Source organism: Hippopotamus amphibius, chromosome 4 (genome assembly GCF_030028045.1).
Source record: "Hippopotamus amphibius kiboko isolate mHipAmp2 chromosome 4, mHipAmp2.hap2, whole genome shotgun sequence".
Classification (NCBI taxonomy): Eukaryota; Metazoa; Chordata; class Mammalia; order Artiodactyla; family Hippopotamidae; genus Hippopotamus; species Hippopotamus amphibius.
The window spans coordinates 150,722,967-150,741,296 of record NC_080189.1 but is presented as its reverse complement, the minus strand read 5'-3'; the positions used below and the strand labels follow the sequence as shown (position 1 = coordinate 150,741,296).

The 18,330-nt window shown below is 37.7% G+C and overlaps 1 protein-coding gene across 1 annotated transcript in view; it reads right to left on the bottom strand.

Annotated features, from left to right (window-relative positions):
- The window catches only part of SYNE2 (spectrin repeat containing nuclear envelope protein 2), a 307,058-nt gene that overhangs the window by 144,055 nt on the left and 144,673 nt on the right, over positions 1-18,330 (bottom strand). The window contains exons 39-45 of the mRNA XM_057730439.1: positions 17,251-17,453; positions 16,694-16,813; positions 16,304-16,595; positions 15,080-15,231; positions 13,833-14,142; positions 12,501-12,665; positions 9,424-9,765 (exon numbers count right to left, since the gene is read on the bottom strand). Coding sequence (XP_057586422.1) covers positions 9,424-9,765; positions 12,501-12,665; positions 13,833-14,142; positions 15,080-15,231; positions 16,304-16,595; positions 16,694-16,813; positions 17,251-17,453 — 1,584 coding nt within the window. The remainder of the gene's footprint in view (positions 1-9,423; positions 9,766-12,500; positions 12,666-13,832; positions 14,143-15,079; positions 15,232-16,303; positions 16,596-16,693; positions 16,814-17,250; positions 17,454-18,330) is intronic.

Genomic DNA, 18,330 nt, shown 5'->3' with positions numbered 1-18,330 from the left:
AGATATGGGAAAAGCAAAAGTTCCAAAGTTTATACTTAGTATTCACTGTGATGCAGAGGGCTGGGCAAATAAACAGGCATTCAATGGTACCCACTGGTAGTTTAAAACAGTAAGTGAATTGATGAAGGAAATACCAAAATTTCATGATATTATGCCTAGGAACTTCCCCTGGCAGTCCAGTGGTTAAGACATCACCTTCCAATGCAGGGGGTGCGGGTTTGATCCCTGGCCAGGGAGCTAAGATCCCACATGCCTCGTGGCCAAAAAACCAAAACACACAAAAAAACCCAGAAGCACTACTGTAACAAATTCAATAAAGACTTAAAAAAAAATGGTCCACATCTAAAAATTCTTTACCGAAAAAAAAAAGGGGGGGCGGGGATTTTATTCTAAAAAAAAAATGTTATGTCTTAATCAAGTAAAGGTAAGAATTCCAATTCTAAGTACGGCAGAACAGGTTATATATCGGGTAATTTGATCTTTTCTGAAAGCTCTAAGAACTTGAGGTTCTCAATAGGATATACAGAGATGGCATTTCAACTCATTTATTCATTCTTTCAACAAATATTTGTTGAGGCACTTACATATACCAGGCACCATATCAGTAATTTTAAAAGATTTCCCATTATTTTGCTAAGGTATTCGTTTTTATTTTCAGGTTGCTTTATAAGTGAAATCCCATTTAATTTTGCCATATACTTTCATGTCAGTAAAAATCTTTGAGGTATCAAGTCTGTGAATAAAATGTGTCCACATCTCCAAACAAGGTAGAAATTGTTGTTTTAAAAATACTGCCTAGATAGTAATGTAAGATGTTAACAGTAGGGGAAACTGGGTAAGGGATATATAAGAACTATTTGTACTATCTTTGCAAGTTTTCTGTCAATGTGCAACTATTAAAATTAGAGTTTATTTAAACCAAACAGACACTGTCTGGAGCTTCACCAATACTGACTGGTTAGAAAACTCAGCTGTGACCAGTGGTACTGGCTTTGAAGTATTTACTTGGCATTTAGCACAAGGCACTTCTACAAGGCTGCGAATAACTGAAGTGACTTTGCAAATTTTCTCCATTTCCAAGTTGTTCATGCAAGCTATGGTGAAAATCTCCACGAAGGCAGCGTCTCAGGGGTTGGGGTGAGATCCAGGAAGGCTGTGAGAGGAAAGGAGGGAGGTGCCACGCCACAGATTTCATCGACCCACGGATGCTCTATGCCACAAACTGCAATCCCGTGAGGTGGAGCTGCCTCCTTTTCCCCTGATGGTTACTGTTACTTAGAGCACCCAGCAAATCCACCTGAAGGGCAAGAGCTCCTGAGCTAAAGGCATAGGTACTAAACCCAGGAAAACTTTACTTCCTATCAATAATTTATTAGGAATTCAGGGCCCTGGTCTCACTTACCTGCTGGACCAGTCACTGGAGGACTAGCCACATATGTAACCTGCCACGTGTAATCTGCCTTTAGTAGTCAGAGAGAGCATCCTAAAAAACCTGAAATCACCCCCAAACACCATTTGTTTACCAAATCCAAAAGCCATGTCTCCACTTTGGCAGAAAATCCAACAGAATCCCTCAAACGAACATTTTAAATTTAAAAGGTAACATTCCTTTGCTCCTCCCGGAGAGGTTAGAACACAGAGTCGCACCCTGGTTGGCTCCTGGGAAGATGCTTTCATATTTCATAACCAGTGGTCATTTTCTCATCACCCTTAGCTGTGTGTTATTCTGATTTTGCAGGCTCATTTGAAACATCTTACTTTAAATTATAAGATATTTCAAATATATTTAAAACAACAGAATATAGCAGACAATCACTACCCATGACACAGATATAACTGATACAATTTCTATATTAAAAATACAATTTCTATATTAAAAATACAACTTCTATATTAAAAATACAATTTAAAGCCCAGTCCTCACCCCTTTCTCATCTCTTCCTCCCTAAAACTAACCACTACTCTAAAATCCACACATACCTGTTTATACACTGTGACTACGTGTTAATATACATACAGTATTGTTTTATGTATTTTTAATTCTTCTAAAATAAAACTTATTTTCTTCACTCAGCAGTATGTTTTTGTTTTTGTTTTTTGGCGCACGGGCTTAGTTGCTCCGCAGCATGTGGGATCTTCCTAGAGCAGGGATCGAACCCATGTCCCCTGCACTGGCAGGCGGATTCTTAACCACTGCACCACCTAGGAAGCCCCAGCAGTATGTTTTGAGGTTTATCATGGTGTCATATATAAATCCTGTTCAGTCATTTTAGGTTTGTATACTGTTCTGCTATCTGAATGAACACAACTTATTTGTCTGTTAGGCTACTATGGACATGATCACTGCTTCCAACTTTTCCTATTATAGATCCTGCTGTGATAAACACCTTTGTTGTAGGTCTTCTTGCACATATATTTGAGTTTCTTTGGGATCCTTTCCTAGAACTGAAATTACTACTTTTGATTCTCGGTAGATAGTTATTGACTTGTTCTCCAAACTGTAGCAGTTTTTATTCCTATCAGCATGGTAAAAGAAATGTATTTTCCCTAATCCTCTGATATTTGGCACTAACAGACGTTAATTTCTGCCACGACCTTGGGTATGAAGTTGACATCACTAGTGTTTTATGCTCACTAGCCATAGGAGTCTTACCTCCTGTGGATTACTTTTGTGTAATCATTGTCTATTTTTTATTGGGTTACTTACAATTCCTGGTGTTCTGTTACATACTGGATACTAATCTTTAACAGTATGATGCACTGCAAGTATTATCTCTCAGTAGACTGTCTTTAAACTTTATATAGGTATCTTTTGTTGAACATGACTTCAGTGTTTTAATGAAGTCTAATCTATCCATCTTTTCCTGTTTTGGCTTCTGCTTTTAGGGCCTTTTTAAGAAAAAAAATCTGCACCCTGAGATCTCAAAAATATTTTTTCATCATGATTTTCATAATAATTTATTTTTATTTAGCCTGTTCAAGGTTCTGTGTACTTTCTGAAACTGAGAATTCACATTATTCTTCAAATCTGGAAAATCCCCAGCCTTGCTTTTCTTCCATTCTCTCTATTCCCTCCTTCTAGAACTCCTACCAGAATTGTGTTTGACCATCTCATTATGGCCTCTGGGTCCTTAAAATCTCCTTCCTCTTTTCCATCTCTTTATAGCTCTGTGTTGGATTATGGGTAATTTTCTCATATATTTTAGCTAACTAATTGTCTCTTCGAGCTGTATCAAGTGTGCTACTTAACTTGCCCAGAGCAATCTTATCTCAGTGACTTAAAAAAAATTATTGAAGTTCCATGATTCTTTTTCAAATCTTACCTTTTTCTCAAAGTATTTTATTCTCTCATTATGATTTTATTTTTTTTTTCTCATTATGATTTTAAATCCATCTTTTATATCACTAACCATTTAAAATATATTATTGTGTAATATCTTTCAAACTGCTGCATTGCCTCGCTTTCTTAGTGTATTAATTCTCTCATTTGTAGTGATGAGGACTCTTCTCCTGGTGGAATGTTCCTTTGTGTTATTGATTGATTGACTGATACTAACTCAGGGTTATCAGACTTTTTTGTAAACTGCATTGTAGGAATCCCTGTGGCCTGACTGGCAGACGTGCCCCACACCCCACCTTTATGTGGATTTGTGCTTGTTTCTTCCAGGTACCCCAAGGAGATAGATAGACTAGACAGAGGCTGATTTTCATGTTAACTTCTTGACTTGAATTACTCCACAAAACAAGTAGTATAGATTTGGACTCTAAACCTGTTTGAGATATAGGTTGGTTTTGATTTCTCATGAGCTTCTTTTCCCACCTGCAGCCAGAGTAAGTAGGTCCTAGTCCTTTCTCTGGGTTAGAGATTTTCTCTGCTACCTTTCTCCCCCGATACAAGCTCTTCAAGGGCCCAGTCTATTCTGGAGTATCCACTCCAGTGCAGGGGCTCTCACGAGCCCTTATCAACTCCAAGCCCCAGGATATCTGATTCTTTCCTTTCTCCACTTCTCTTGGAATTTCTCTTTAAAAAAAAATCTATGATTAGCATAAACTTAAGACAAAGTATAACTTAATAAGCATACATATTAAGCCTCTGAGCATACATGGAATTTTCAAAGTTAATAATAAACTGAAAGCAGAAAATGACCATTCTATCAAAAGCCTGGTTCTGTTATATTGCTAACTATGTTTACTTTTTAAAAATCTTTTGCTTTTGGGCTTCCAAGGTGGCGCAGTGGTTGAGAATCCGCCTGCCAACGCATGGGACACGGGTTCGATCTCTGCTCCAGGAAGATCCCACATGCCGCAGAGCAACCAAGCCCGTGCGCCACAACTACTCAGCTGGCGCTTTAGAGCCCATGAGCCACAACTATTGAGCCCATGTGCTGCAACTACTGCAGCCCACGCGCCTAGAGCCCGTGCTCTGCAACAAGAGAAGCCACAGCAATGAGGAGCCCGCGCACCACAACGAAGAGTAGCCCCCCGCTCACCGCAACTAAAAAGAAAGCCCGCGCACAGCAAAAAAGACCCAACACAGCCAATAAAATAAATAAATAAATTTATATAAAAAAAAATCTGTTGCTTTTTTTTCAACCATGTATCTTTCCTTAGAGTTTGGCCTGTTTGGAAAAGAACAGGAGGTGAGAAAGAATGTCATCAATTCTCCTAAAAGGGAAGGACTGTGACACTATCATCTTTATGTCCCTTAATTCACAAAGTAAACATTTTACTTTAACATTTAAAACACTGAGCTTTAGGTAATTGAGCACTGTCTCCAGCTTGCGCAAACCTAGCAGCACAGTCAAGAGGTAAAGACCATGATAGCTTCACTATCCCTTTTCCCATTCAGGGGCAATGGCTATAATAATTCTGTGACAGTGACAAGCGAGATCTATCACTTGTAACCTGCCAACACTGGGATAGTGTCATACATAGTCAAGGATATATTTCTTTCTTCTCTAAAGCATTCCAACATGAAGTAGTGAAAAATAATTCTAAGCATAAGCAAACAACCATCACCTTTAGAGACAAAACTGAATGGCAGATCAACTTAGTCTCAGAGGCTGCCTCTCTCTTAGCATACTGTCTAAAATGTTAACGTGACCATACTGTCTAAAATGTTAACGTGACTCAGCGAGCCCTGCCCACCTCCCAGGCTTCACCTCTGTCGTTCTCGTCTCCTCCACCTGCTATGCAGTGGCCGTATCTCAGTTTCTGACTCCTTATGCTTGCTCCCACAAGAGGAAATTCTACTTCCTCTGCCAAGAATGCTCCTAACATGCAGTTCTGGGCTCTGTTAACTCCAATCCACTCTGTTGATCTCAGTTCAAGTGTTGTATCTTTAGAGAAGCTCTCTGAACTTCAGAGAACTACAGCTCAGGCCAGACTCCATTATTATAGATTATCATGTGTTCCTTTCTTTAGTTGCTGTAATTAGACTCTCATCAGTTAATTAGTTGATTAATGTATGCCTCCTCCTCTAGACCAGAAGCTTTATGAAAATAGAGACCATGTCTATTTTCACTCACCGATGGACCCTCAACTGCCTCTTCAAGAAATTTTTACTGAATGGATGTACAGAAGAATTCACATTAGAAAAAAGACCATTTCATTTACTCTTCGATTGCCAAGATGAACAATTTGTGGTTTATAAAGTAGACTGGAAAGAAAGTGAGGACCCATCAATCTAGCAGCTGTGGACCAGAGATCTGCTAGGAATGACAGGAGCAGGGCTTGGTGGGCTTAACGAGAGTAGGTAAAGTTTGAAACACGCAGGAGAACTCAATACAGGGGCCACTGGACTCAGAAAGCATACTGGCATATTAAACCTCCATGAACAACCCATGGAACACATCCCACAGAACTGTGGGGTAGACCACCAAGCATCAGGCTAGGCAGAGGAGCCTGGCGCTAGTCCCAGCTCTGCTCGAATGCGAGCTTGGCTGATGAACATCTTCTGGTGTTAACTCCCTAACCTGAAACACAGGGTGAGGACAGAAGTTGTCTAAGGCTCCTCAGCCTAAGATTTCAGGACTTTGGAGCCCATTCTCAAATGCATGCTGCTCGTAGATGTTCATGCCACGTACCCCATGGGAGTCTCTTGTCCCGTAAAGAAATAAGTCTTGGACTGAGAAAAATACCTCTGGAGTAACAAACAAGACTTGTATACTGGCCAGAAGAGCAAAGTAGTACACTTGGAAGACAAAGTTGACACATGGCCCAACTGCATGCTCCGTCACAATTTTTTTTTTTTTTTTTCTTTTTTTACTGACTTACTAGGATAACCAGCACCAGACACAAACCTCCTTTTACCCCAGGCCTGGAAACTCTTTCTTCTTTTTCATTCTAGTACTGACACCCGTGAGTTTCTGGTCGCTTACCCACAGCTGGACGCGTGCATGTGTTATACTGGTGATCATCTACCTTCCTGGATTTCTGTGGGTGCCTTCTGTGGGTGCCTTCTTAAATATTGAAATTATAAATGCTCAGAAAATGTTGAAAAGAACAAAAAATGATTCAGACGTACTAACAATTATACCTAATGACAAGGAAATTAAAGAAGTAATTACAGACAAAAGGGTTTTGTTTTCTTTTTTAACAGCAATTATGTCACGTAGGTTGCCGTTTGGGAAGGAGGGGGGCGAGAAAGGTCATTCAATGCAGATGAAGCTGTAATGCTGCTTTATGAGGTTTTAGAAGAAAAATAAATGAAGAACGCATCAGCTTCCCTGTGTTTCCTTTTTATCATTTCTTTTTATGGACACCTGGAATCTTAAGAGATTAGTCAGTCCTCACTTTTTATCATATCCTAATTTGTTACTTCACTTAACCTATATAGGAAGGAGGAGATGGAAGGCAGTTTTGCTTTTTCATATTTTAAAACTTGTAGAAACTCACCTCTATAAAAATATCCAGTATGACCTTGGGTCATAAACACCCACACCCTTCAGACTGTATTTTGTAACTTCTTTTGTCTCTAAGTCTGCATTAATATTTTTGACATTAAAGAAAAAGTCAGCTTAACAGACACAAAATATCTCCTAAATTTCATCTAAAATGAAACTCTTGGCAATGGATTCAAACATACACAGGTTACAATGGCAATTTTTGAAAAGTGCAGTCACACTTTCAACAACTCTAAGATCAAATGCAATTTATTAAAGAAAAAAAATAAAATCAAATAAAAACTTTCTACAATTTTTCCTGGATACGATTTTACATAATCTGATAAAAGACCTTTTAGGCTCCAAAAAGGCACATGAAATGAGCATTAATTCGATATTTACTTAGGATTAAATTTTAAACTGTGACAATTGTAGTCTCATGTCTAGCGGAATGACAAGCACAAAAGAGGTCTCAATAAATGTTTTTAATGAATTAAATGGTTATTTTCACTGTCACAATAGTTTTTGATTAATCAGATTTATAATTCTGTAAATTATGCTTTTATGTGTTCTATGCAGTCACTGCATAGAGACTTGCTTAAGTAATTTACACCTGTGTCTTATATTTGTCACATTATATTTGTATTATATTTGTCTATGCATATTTTGATCTCTTATACTAGTTGTAGTTCAATTTTAAAACTGCTCCTGTATAGAGAACAAAGTAGTAGTTACCAGCAGGGAGAGGGAAGTGGGGAGGGCCTATGCAGGGATAGGGGTCAACAGATATAAACTATTAGTCATAAAATAAGCTACAAGGCTATACTGGACAACATGGGGAGTAGAGCCAATATTTTATAATAACTCTAAATGGAGTATAACCGTTAAAAATTATGAATCATTATACCGTACACCTGCAATTTATATAATACTGTGCAGCAACTATACTTCAATTTTAAAAAAAACCTTAAAAGATAAAAAAATTTTAAATAAAATTAAAATTTAAAAAATTTTTAAAAACTGCCCTTGATCTTACATGGTCTAATATTACACAGAACAAAGTAAATACAGTCAGTGCTTAGAGAAAATAAGAAGCACAGATTCAAGAAAAAAGATTCTTGTTACAAAAGAGGGGAAAAAAGGTAAAGCGTTGCCAGACATTAAAACTACGTTCCTCTGGTCCAGGCCTGCAAAAATTATTTGAAGACTTAAGTCCTTCCATCTACTCTAAATAAAAATCATTCTAATGAAGTATCACAGATTATCAATAACTCATCATTCAAGATTAAGTACAAGCTTAATAAATTTAAAAACTGTTATTATTGGAGTATGATCTTTATTTAGTTTTCAATATACTTTATTGAAGTTGGGGGGTTCATAGCCAAAATGGGTCTGAGAAGCTAATATTAAAGTTATTAAGCAAATCCCTTTAGCAATATCATGTATCAGGATAGAAAGCATTCAGGTATTTTTCCTATTTTACATATTTACTGCTCTTTAAATGCCGTTAAGAAAGTTTCTTTTACACATACAACTTCAAGAGTCTCACCACAGGGCCCTAATGCTGTAAGACATATTTCCTTAGTTCTAACACTATGGAATTTCGAAGTCTTCTCCCAGCCAGAGAGATGCTCCATTGGCATTTAACCTTGTTGTACACATTTCTAGAAAACCCCATCTGGTTCCCCTAATCCTCCGTGCATTTCTGCTCTAGGAAGACAACAGAAGTGCAGGTTCTCTTCATCCCTGTGTATCACGTATTCCATAAAAAGCCGACGAGGACCCGCACCTGAATGGTCTAACTTTCACTGTTCTCACCCTGGACCCTGGATTGTGAGAGGCTGCCTAACAGAGAGACTCTTTCAAACACAGTTTACTGGATGGCTCTTTGTCTGTGCCTTTTCCATTTCAAACTCTAACCTATGAGAAAGCACTTTAAGAGATATAGGAAAATGCACCCATTTGGATGTTTAGAATGAAAACAAAACAACATTCTTCTTTTTCTCCCCAGGGAAAATCAGAAGTCTGAACGTCAGTCTTCTCACACCAAATAATCTGACAACATTTAAAAGTACATTTGCAGTATAGGGCTAACATAAGAAGAAAAAGAAAGGAACCTATCCTTTCAAACAGTTTCTGATTTCATTATGAAATCAACCAAAAAAAAAAAAAAAAATACCCGCCAAAATAGGGCTGTTGGATTTTTTCCTAAGAAAAATGGGTAAAGCACAGTTTCTTTTGCCTTTTCTAATTTGCCTTTGCGCTCTTGACCCAAGAAACTGTATCTGATTACATATCAGAGAGAATAATAAACCTAAATTGACGACTGACATTTTTAACAGATGAACCGTAATATTTCACTGCTGAAATCCTGGACAGTTTTCTAAGGGCTCTTTTGACAAGTGGGCATCGTAAATAGCCAGCACATTGAGGGTTTAATTATGAAATCAGAAGGCTTGATTCACGACCCTCTTTCCAGAGCCCAACACCTCTTCACTCGCAGACACGACGTCTTAGAGATGCAATCACAGGCACTTACCTTATTTATTTCCCAGTCTTCCTCCAACTCTTCCACTGCAGCTGAGTCCTGAGTGGACTTCTGTACAGCAGAAGTGACCTGCTCCTCTCTGCCTGGCAGAGGAAACTTTTCTTTCTTTTCCGTTGAGCATTTTGATTTGAGAATGCTGTTGAGACAATTTTCCATCTCCTGCTTAGCAGATTCAAGTCTGTTTTCCAAATCTTTTTGTTTACACTTAAGTGATTTTATATCATCTTTAATAATCTTCTGCCCCACTGAAGATGTATTTTGCTTGACGGATTTTGCTAAAGCTAAAATCTTCTCTAAGGTGCCATTTTGTAAACGGAGACTATTCTCTAGTTCCTATGAGTGGAGAAAAGATTGTCACAAAAGTACCCCTGTTCAATTGTCACAAGAGTTAATTGACTTTTGTAAATCATACCATATTCGGCTTCACTAGTGGAAAGTATAAAAACTTATCAACCCACAACACAAAGAGGAAACTCTGGGCAAAATTTAAACCAATGTAGGAGCCCAGACCAAATTCTCCAACAGACTTTATAAAATACTAGAAGTTTATAAGCAGTAACAAAGAAAATTTTCACAACACGTTTCCTAGAACATAGGAAACGGTCAACACGTATTTGTTGAGTATATACTTCGTTCAAGATACAAATAATACTAAAATCAAACACATTCAAAACACTAATAAGTGTGTGCTTTTGCAAGGCCTTGAAAAGAATAAAAGAATCATTTAGAACATGTCTGCATGAATCTAGTGCTGATATTTAAAATTCAGAGCAAAGCTTAAATCAATCTATTGAACACAATATCTTAAATAGAGCAGAAACTCAATCCATATTTACTAAATGCAGTGAATGAGGCTAATTTGAGACCTCTAGACATAAAAGGAATCTGATAAACTATAACAGCTACTGATGTTACTACTGAAATAGAATAGGCCTTAAAGTTACTAGGTGAACTATGTAGTATTTATTAGTCAGTTTTCTAATGAACTACACAGTAAACCTTCATTCATTCATTCAACTAACTGCAAGGATTATGATAGGTTTTGGAGCTGTGTAGATGTGTAAAATACAGTCCCTCCACAATCCTATAGCCTAGTGAGAGAGACGCAGAAGTAAACAGACAATTGTAACAGAATGTAGAAAGATGCATGCTAACAAATCTGTACAGGGCATTGAACATTTTTAGCTGGAGGGAGGGAGTTTCAGATTGCATTTTGGATAGATCCAAGGCAGCCATGGGCAGGCTGCACCAGAGAGGGTGACACTGCAGGCAGGGAGCCCATTCAGACCGTAGCAGAAGTAATGCGGGTAACGGCGGAGGGACAGATTGTAGAGATAACCCAGAGACGAAAGAGACAGCATTTGATGTCTGTCTAGATTGGGGAGCCTGGGAAAGGATATCCTGGTTTCTGACCCGGCAGCCTAGAGAGATGGTGCAGATATTCACAGAGTTAGAGAAGAAGAAGCAGGTTCACTGGTAGGGAGCTGGGGTTATGGATAAAGGCAAGGAGATGATGAGTTATTTTCTGCACATGCTGAACCACAGATAACTTTGAGACACCCAAGTAGAGCTGTCTAGTGGGGTCAGAAGACCCGAGTGGTAGCCCCCACTCTGTCATTTAAGCTGGGTGACCTTATAAGTTCCTCACCTCTTTGGAACTCAGCTTATTATCATGCATAAAATGAGGAGTCTGAACTTGACGGCTCCTGTGATTCCTGCTAGCTATAAGAAAAGGCTATATTTTAATTTTTCAACAGGAGCCTGAGCTCCTCAGAGTGAGGCTCGTGTCTTATACTTTTCTCAGTATCCGAAGCACACAGCAGTGCCTTGGACATGATAAGCCCTCAACATTTGTCAATGTATTACTGTTGGGACTTCCCTGGTGGTCCAGTGGTAAAGAGTCCGCCTTACAGTGCAGGGGATGCGGGTCCCATCCCTGGGCAGGGAACTAAGATCCCACATGCCCCAGGGCAACTAAGCCCACACGCCACAACTACTGAGCCCATGCCTCAAGGAGAGAGGCTGGGGGCCACAAACTACAGAGCCCACATGCCCTGGAACCCACACACCACAACTAAAGAAGAGAAAACCTACACGCCACAAATAGAGAGAAGCCCCACACACTGCAACGAAAGATCCCGCGTGCCACAACTAAGACCCAATGGAGCCAAAAATAAATAAATGAAATGAAATAAATAATAAATAAACCTTAAAAAAAAGGTATCATTTTTTAACAGTAAAGGGAGGTAGCCCTGTCACAATGTCAAGCTATTCTGGAGAGGAAATCTTGCTTGACTTCCCAGTTTCCTAAAAAGAAGAGATAAGTCCCCAAGCTCACACAGCAGTGCTGCCCTGAGACTCACCCCATTCAATCTCCAGTCAGAGAACTCTGAAAGAAGCAGCTAAGAACATACTTATCCTGTTTTCTTCTAGACGACACCACCTGCGCCTGTTTATGCTGGTCATGCAAACAGTGAGCATCCAAGGAATGTGTTTTGAGAATGTGGGAAAGAGCTGCAACCCTTACCATATAAGGTGAGGGGCTGTTGCAGTGAGGCTGGGAATTTTAAAAGCCCTCCACCTGCAGAGAGCTCTAAGGTGGTCCATGAGTATGAAAATTAATAAGGGATGAAAATTATACAACTCCCATCCACCCATGAAAAAGAATGCAAAATTGAACCATTTCCCCCAGGTCTTATCACATTAGGTGTATCCTTTGACTACCCAGTATCTCCTGGAATCACTATGTTTTCTCTAAAACAAAGAAGTCCAAGGGCTACAGACTGGTCATGGGTGGAATTGTCCCTGAGGGTCCAGAGTGCAGAGTACTGTTCAACTCAAATTATAAACGGATTTGCCCACTAAAGAAGAACATTCCCACTTTTTACGACCCGTCAAGACTTTACCCAATAGTCATCTGAATAGCATTTTCAGCATCTGAATTTCATTTTCTTTTTTTATTTCTTTTCTTTCAGCATTTAAATTTCTGACCAAAGACACTGATATGTCAAGTTGTAATTAACACTGATGTTTTTAAATGTCTGCCGTGTCTGGACATTGTTTAATACCTGCAGCTTCTGCATTTTTTCCTCAACTGCTGTTTGATCCACAGACTTATCAGAAAAACTGACAAATTCCTTGGAGATATCGTCCAATGCAGTATTCAGGTCTATGACGCAAACCTGGTACGAGTCGTGTTCTTGAACGTGACCTTCCAATTTTTGTACAGAATCCTAAAAATAAAACATTGACAACGTATGCATTAGGTCTCTGAATTATCTCACTCGGAAAATAATTAAATTGTTCATAAACATTTGTTTTATGAGGTTTCATTCTGAAAAAGGAATATGGCCATAGATCATCCAGAGTTCTTCAGCAAAGTTTTTGGTGTTGAGATTTTTTTTTCCCCATGTTTCTTTGCCTTCGTTTCACTCCTGAAAACAATCGGTCAAGAGGTTTACAAAATGAAATGGCTACAAATTATGTCATCAAATCACAAACATTCATAATAAAGCAATTCTCTTAATTATCCTTCTTACTACAACCAAGTACCCACTCTTGGAAATGAGACTATGTGAAATCAACCTAACCTCAGTTTCCTTTCCTAAGAATCAAACTCCAAAATTGTGTGTTAGGAAAAAGTAATCCTAACTCAAGAGCAAAACCACCTTCAGGTTCTCTCCCTGGAATAAGAAAATAATGTGACTACACCTAATCAGAAAAGTATAGCAATTATTAAACTAAACAACTTACAGCCAAGTGGGTATAATCTTTACCGCTGCACAACTCCTGCTATCTGTATAAGCAAGATTTCTTATCCAGGTAATCCTTACATTGTATCTGGCCTTCAGTATGCAAAGAATTATAAAGAATTCTCTTAAGAGAATAATATGCCTCATGACAAGATGACATTTTACCTCTCAATTCTTTTACTGCAGATCATGTGGAAAGACCCAAGGGAGAAACCTGATAAAGTTTATACAGAATAATGGCTATAACTACTATAACAGGTGATAGATGGATGGATGTGTGAATGGATGGATGGGTGAATGCAAGCTTGGATACATGGATGGATTGATGAATGGACAGATGAATGCTGCATGGACAACGGTTACCTACATAAAGATGCCTAAAAACATCTTAACTCTTCCAACCCCTTAAGAGCGGAACTTTGATGAGAGGAAATAACACTATTATCAAACAATACATACTGGATTTCTTTAGCAAAACTGACCAAATTGATTCCTCCACCTTGAGGAGTTTTTGTATCTGTATCTAAAAATGATAAAATTTAAAAGCTTTTGATTTACCAAAAGAACAAAAAATGGTCCTATATACAAATATTACATAATTATGTGTAATTGGGGCAATCATTTAAAATTTTATTTTAACCATTTCACCTGTAGTTGTTGAAGAAGACATTCATGTAGATGTTTTATTTCCAGCCACGGCTCTTCACTGAAGTTGGGATTTTTAGTGCACTCTAAGAGGTAATTGCCTTGAGATTTTAACTCCTCTAGTAAGGATGTCAAATCTTGTGCTTTCTGGAGGAATTTCTTATAAATTTTTAATTGAGCTTTCTTCTCCTGCAAACCATGTTGCAGAGCAAAGCCCACTTCTTGTTTCTTTTTTAATTCTGTGAGCATTAATCTCAGATCCTCTTTACTTTGCAAATACTTCTCGCCTTCTAGTAGAAGCTTTTCTTGATGGCTAAATTTAACAAAATATTTTACAAATGAAGTGACACAGCAAAATTAAATTGCATTTTGCATCTTATAATACCATGTGCATTATTATAAAAAGCATTAAAATAACACTATTGTACATTATCCCCAGAGACTTTTTTGGCATTATAACATTCTAAATAGCACTAAGTTTAGCTCAAAGCAAGATAAAAATTAGCTGTAGTATTACTTTAAAAAATTATTGTTTTTTGTTATATAATTGGATCTGAGAACAAATATTTAATAATTTAGGTTTTAAACTATTCCAGTTTTTATTATTTTAAATATAATTATATTACTCTATGTTCTTCTTTTTCATATAAGTAAAATAAATAAGCTTTCAGTATACTGGCCAACTAACTAGTTTATGTTTTCTATAGCTTAAATTTGTTTTGATCTGTTTCCTTAGAAAAATATAAAATTTACTTTTTCACCAAATATTAAATGTATCATTTAAGACATGATATGAATTAATAAGAATTTGCACCAGAATTATGTCCATTAAATTCAGACATTTATTCATGTTTACACATTTAAGAATCTCTTAGCTTATATATTTAAAAGATGAATTATCCTACAGTAATACCATGCAGATACTGAAGTTGTCTGCGGAAAGCGGGTTTTGGTACAGAAGGGGAGTGTTCCGGGTGGAATGAGGCAGACAATGTTAATTTGTTACCAAGTGTCCCAGAACCTACCAAAGTAAACACCACCACCCACTGAGTTATGACAGTGTGTTTCCTATCTGATCCAGAGAACTATTCTTCTTCATTTCTCCCTCAACATTGTGGCTGCCCCTGAGGTTACTTACTTTCTCTCCAACAGATATATTATATCCACATCCAGAAGGCAGACAAAACATACTTGTTATGGCTTCACTGCCCAGTGAAAAATCACGAAAAAGTCAAAGGCATGCCATTTACCTTAGATATGTGTTGGCTAAATGGAGTGTGTTGTCCCACTGGTTCTTGATATCAGTAAGGGTCTTTGAAACCAATGGAGCCTTGCTGCTCTCAGCCTGACTCATGAGGGTCTGTATTTTAGCGTCCCCTTCAGGTTTTAGTAAAATGATTTCCTAAATTAAATTAAAAAGATCTTAAAATCTCATTTCTACTACTTAGAGATATTACATACGATATCTTTTTATTTATAAACATTATTCAGAGAGTCTAACCACAGAATAGATTTCAAAATTATCCTTTCATTTTCATATGTGTCCCCAAAACAAAGACATTCTTCACATTGTATAGAACTGGTCTTGTCATGTTGATCTGATTGCATTCCTACTCTCATCTTGATTTTCAATTGCCCTCAAAGAAATTATATGCCCCAGAATCCCTGGTAAATCCTCCTTCCTATCTACATCATTACTTATACATGAAGAGTTAGGGTAACAACCAGAATTAAGACATTTTTATATACCCAAGATTTGTTTATGGCTTCCCACAGGAAAATGCAGAGTACTCAAGCCAACTTCTGTTTCTCCACCACGACACAATTAAGTCTCATTCCCTGTACTTTTATTTTCTTCTTTTGCTTCAAGCAATCAAGGTCCCCTCTTCTTGGAAACACTACTCCAGATTCACCTTCTCTGGAAAACCTTTCAGATATAATCCTAAATGATTCCAATTACTTCAGTACATCAAACTAACCCTTATAGCTTGACTGTATCTTCCTCTACACTCAGTATCTATAAACTAGGAACCACACAACTCACTTTGTATCTAATATCCTTTAGGACCCATACATATTGACTCTGAAGATGAGTTCCTCTCCAGCCCTGACCTTGACATTGCCGAAGCCTCTGATGTACTGATATAGATTCTTTTTACATCCTAGCAAACTCCCACCTGCTACAGCTCTAGTTTATAGTCTTTATTTCATTTCTTCTGCACTCAGTGAAGATGGACAATAACTGGACATTGCTCTCACAAGGAGAGGATATACTTTCTCCCTTCTATACGCATTAAAATAATTTTAGAAGCACCACAGCCCTTCTCTTTTGTAAGCTCAGTCATCTGAATTTCTTCAACCAATCCACGTTGATCTTATTTTCCATTAAGAAACAAATCTTTGCAGTTTTCTTCTCAATCTTTTCAAAATCAGAGTTCCCTATGACCTAAGAATTTTAGTTTCCACAGTTATACCTTTATATTTTGGATTCTTTCCTCAAGTGGCATTTTGCCTTCAGATGAATTCAAAACCATAAGGGACTCTTTAATCCCTGTTATCCAATGAATTACATCATGTGCAAGATCATTAAAGCTCTGGTCCTCAGCAGGAGGTAACTTATCCTCTTCGTCAATTTCACGTACTTGTCTCAATAATGTCTGGTATCTATCAATCAAACGTGTTGATTCCGTTACTATTTCTTCTTCCTCAGTAAGCCCATATTCCTTCACAGAGTTGTTCAACTGGGCCATAGATTCAATTTGTTCCCTGTAAATTCCAAATATCATTGAAAGTTTATAGGAACCACGCCACCACTTAAGAAGCCATATTCCCAAGAAATGCACTTAATGCGAAATCAGCTATACCTCTTTCTAGCTAGAGCCTGGCAAAATTGCTCAGTTTGCTCTCCTGATCCTTCCATTTCTTTCCATTTCTCTTCTTGATTAGTCAACCACTTGCTCAGGTTTTTGTGGTCCGTCTGGAGTCTAAAACGACATCACACATGTTAGAATAGAAAATAAGCAAAAAGCATTTACCTGAAGAGAAGATTGGCACAAATCTTGTGAGCCAACCAGGTTTTTTACTACATTTTTTTTTGGTTATTCTTTAGAGAAAATTTAATTTGTAACATTAAAATCTGAATAATAACATGTATCATAGTGGAATTCTAATGAGCTATACATATATATCATGAAGAATAGGAAGCAAACAAACAGAAATATTTTTGGACTCTCCCCCGAACCTTGGCCATAATTTGAAGATTCTCCAAACTTCTATATTCCTAGAGCCAAACTTGGGTTTGAAAGTACGTATTTTATTTTTGAAATCTGTGTGTATGTGTATTGTGTGTATGTGTATTGAGGCAGAGTACTTATGAAGATATGATTAGGGAACGTGGTATTAGATCACCTTTATTTCCTACCTCAGTAGCTGCTGCAAACACTCATCAAGTTCCTTAGCTCGTGCCTGGCATATGGACTCCATTTGTTTTAATTCAATTTCTTGACTTACAATCCAACTGTTAAGCTTCTTCACAGGTGCTTTGGGCAGATGCTTTTTCACATGATGCAGTACAGTCCCCACCTGCTGTATTTCACTGCCTCTTCCTTCAAGAGTCAAGAAATCCTTAAGAAAGACAAAAAAGTCAACTATATCCTACAGGTAAGTCTCAGTATGGTCCCTGCCACCCCAGTGACACTTTCTCAAGATGGTACATGTCATCTTTGTAACATCCTATATAAATGAAGGGCTATGGAGAGATGGCTAACTCCAATGGCAAATGACCAAAAGACAATTTATATTAGTTCTAGAATGAGTGTGTATATTTGCATTCACAGCTGACTTTCTGGGAATCACATCGAGCAAAATGATGCCACCATGTGGGTCAGTGGGAGTGAGACCGGGAAAGCCATATCTTCCTATCCTGGCTCTGCTCAACTTTTCCTAAATACTTGCTCCTTTCTGGCAATCAATATGTAAAACTAAACAGCCTATTCTCTATTTAACTTTGTCCAAACCAGAATTTTATTTCAATGTTTGTGTTTCAAGGTTTGAGCATCAATTGCTGAGATGCATGCAATGGACAAAGGCGGAAAAAGTTGGAACTATAAACTAAAAAAGAGAAGAAAGGTGATTCTGTCAATAAAGAGTGGTACCATCAAAGCAAGCAATTAAACTGGGAACATTTAATGCCATCGATAAGCTTGAGAGTGTCACTTATCACCAAAGCCTAAAGTACTTGATAATCTACCGTAAAGGGATCAAGAATTAAAGGTGCCACACACATTTTAAATGCCCACATTATTGCCTCTTATTTCAGGTCCACTCCCATCAGCAGTGTATTAAACTTCAATTGCAATTTTCAAAAGAAATATGGCTGGGAAAAAGCTTTATAAAAAGTCAAGCGCTCTCTTACAGAAAGTAAAGGGGTTTCAAAGTCTAAATTAGGTAAAGCCTTTACGTTTTTAATCAAATATGATTTTAACACAACTGAATTTACCAG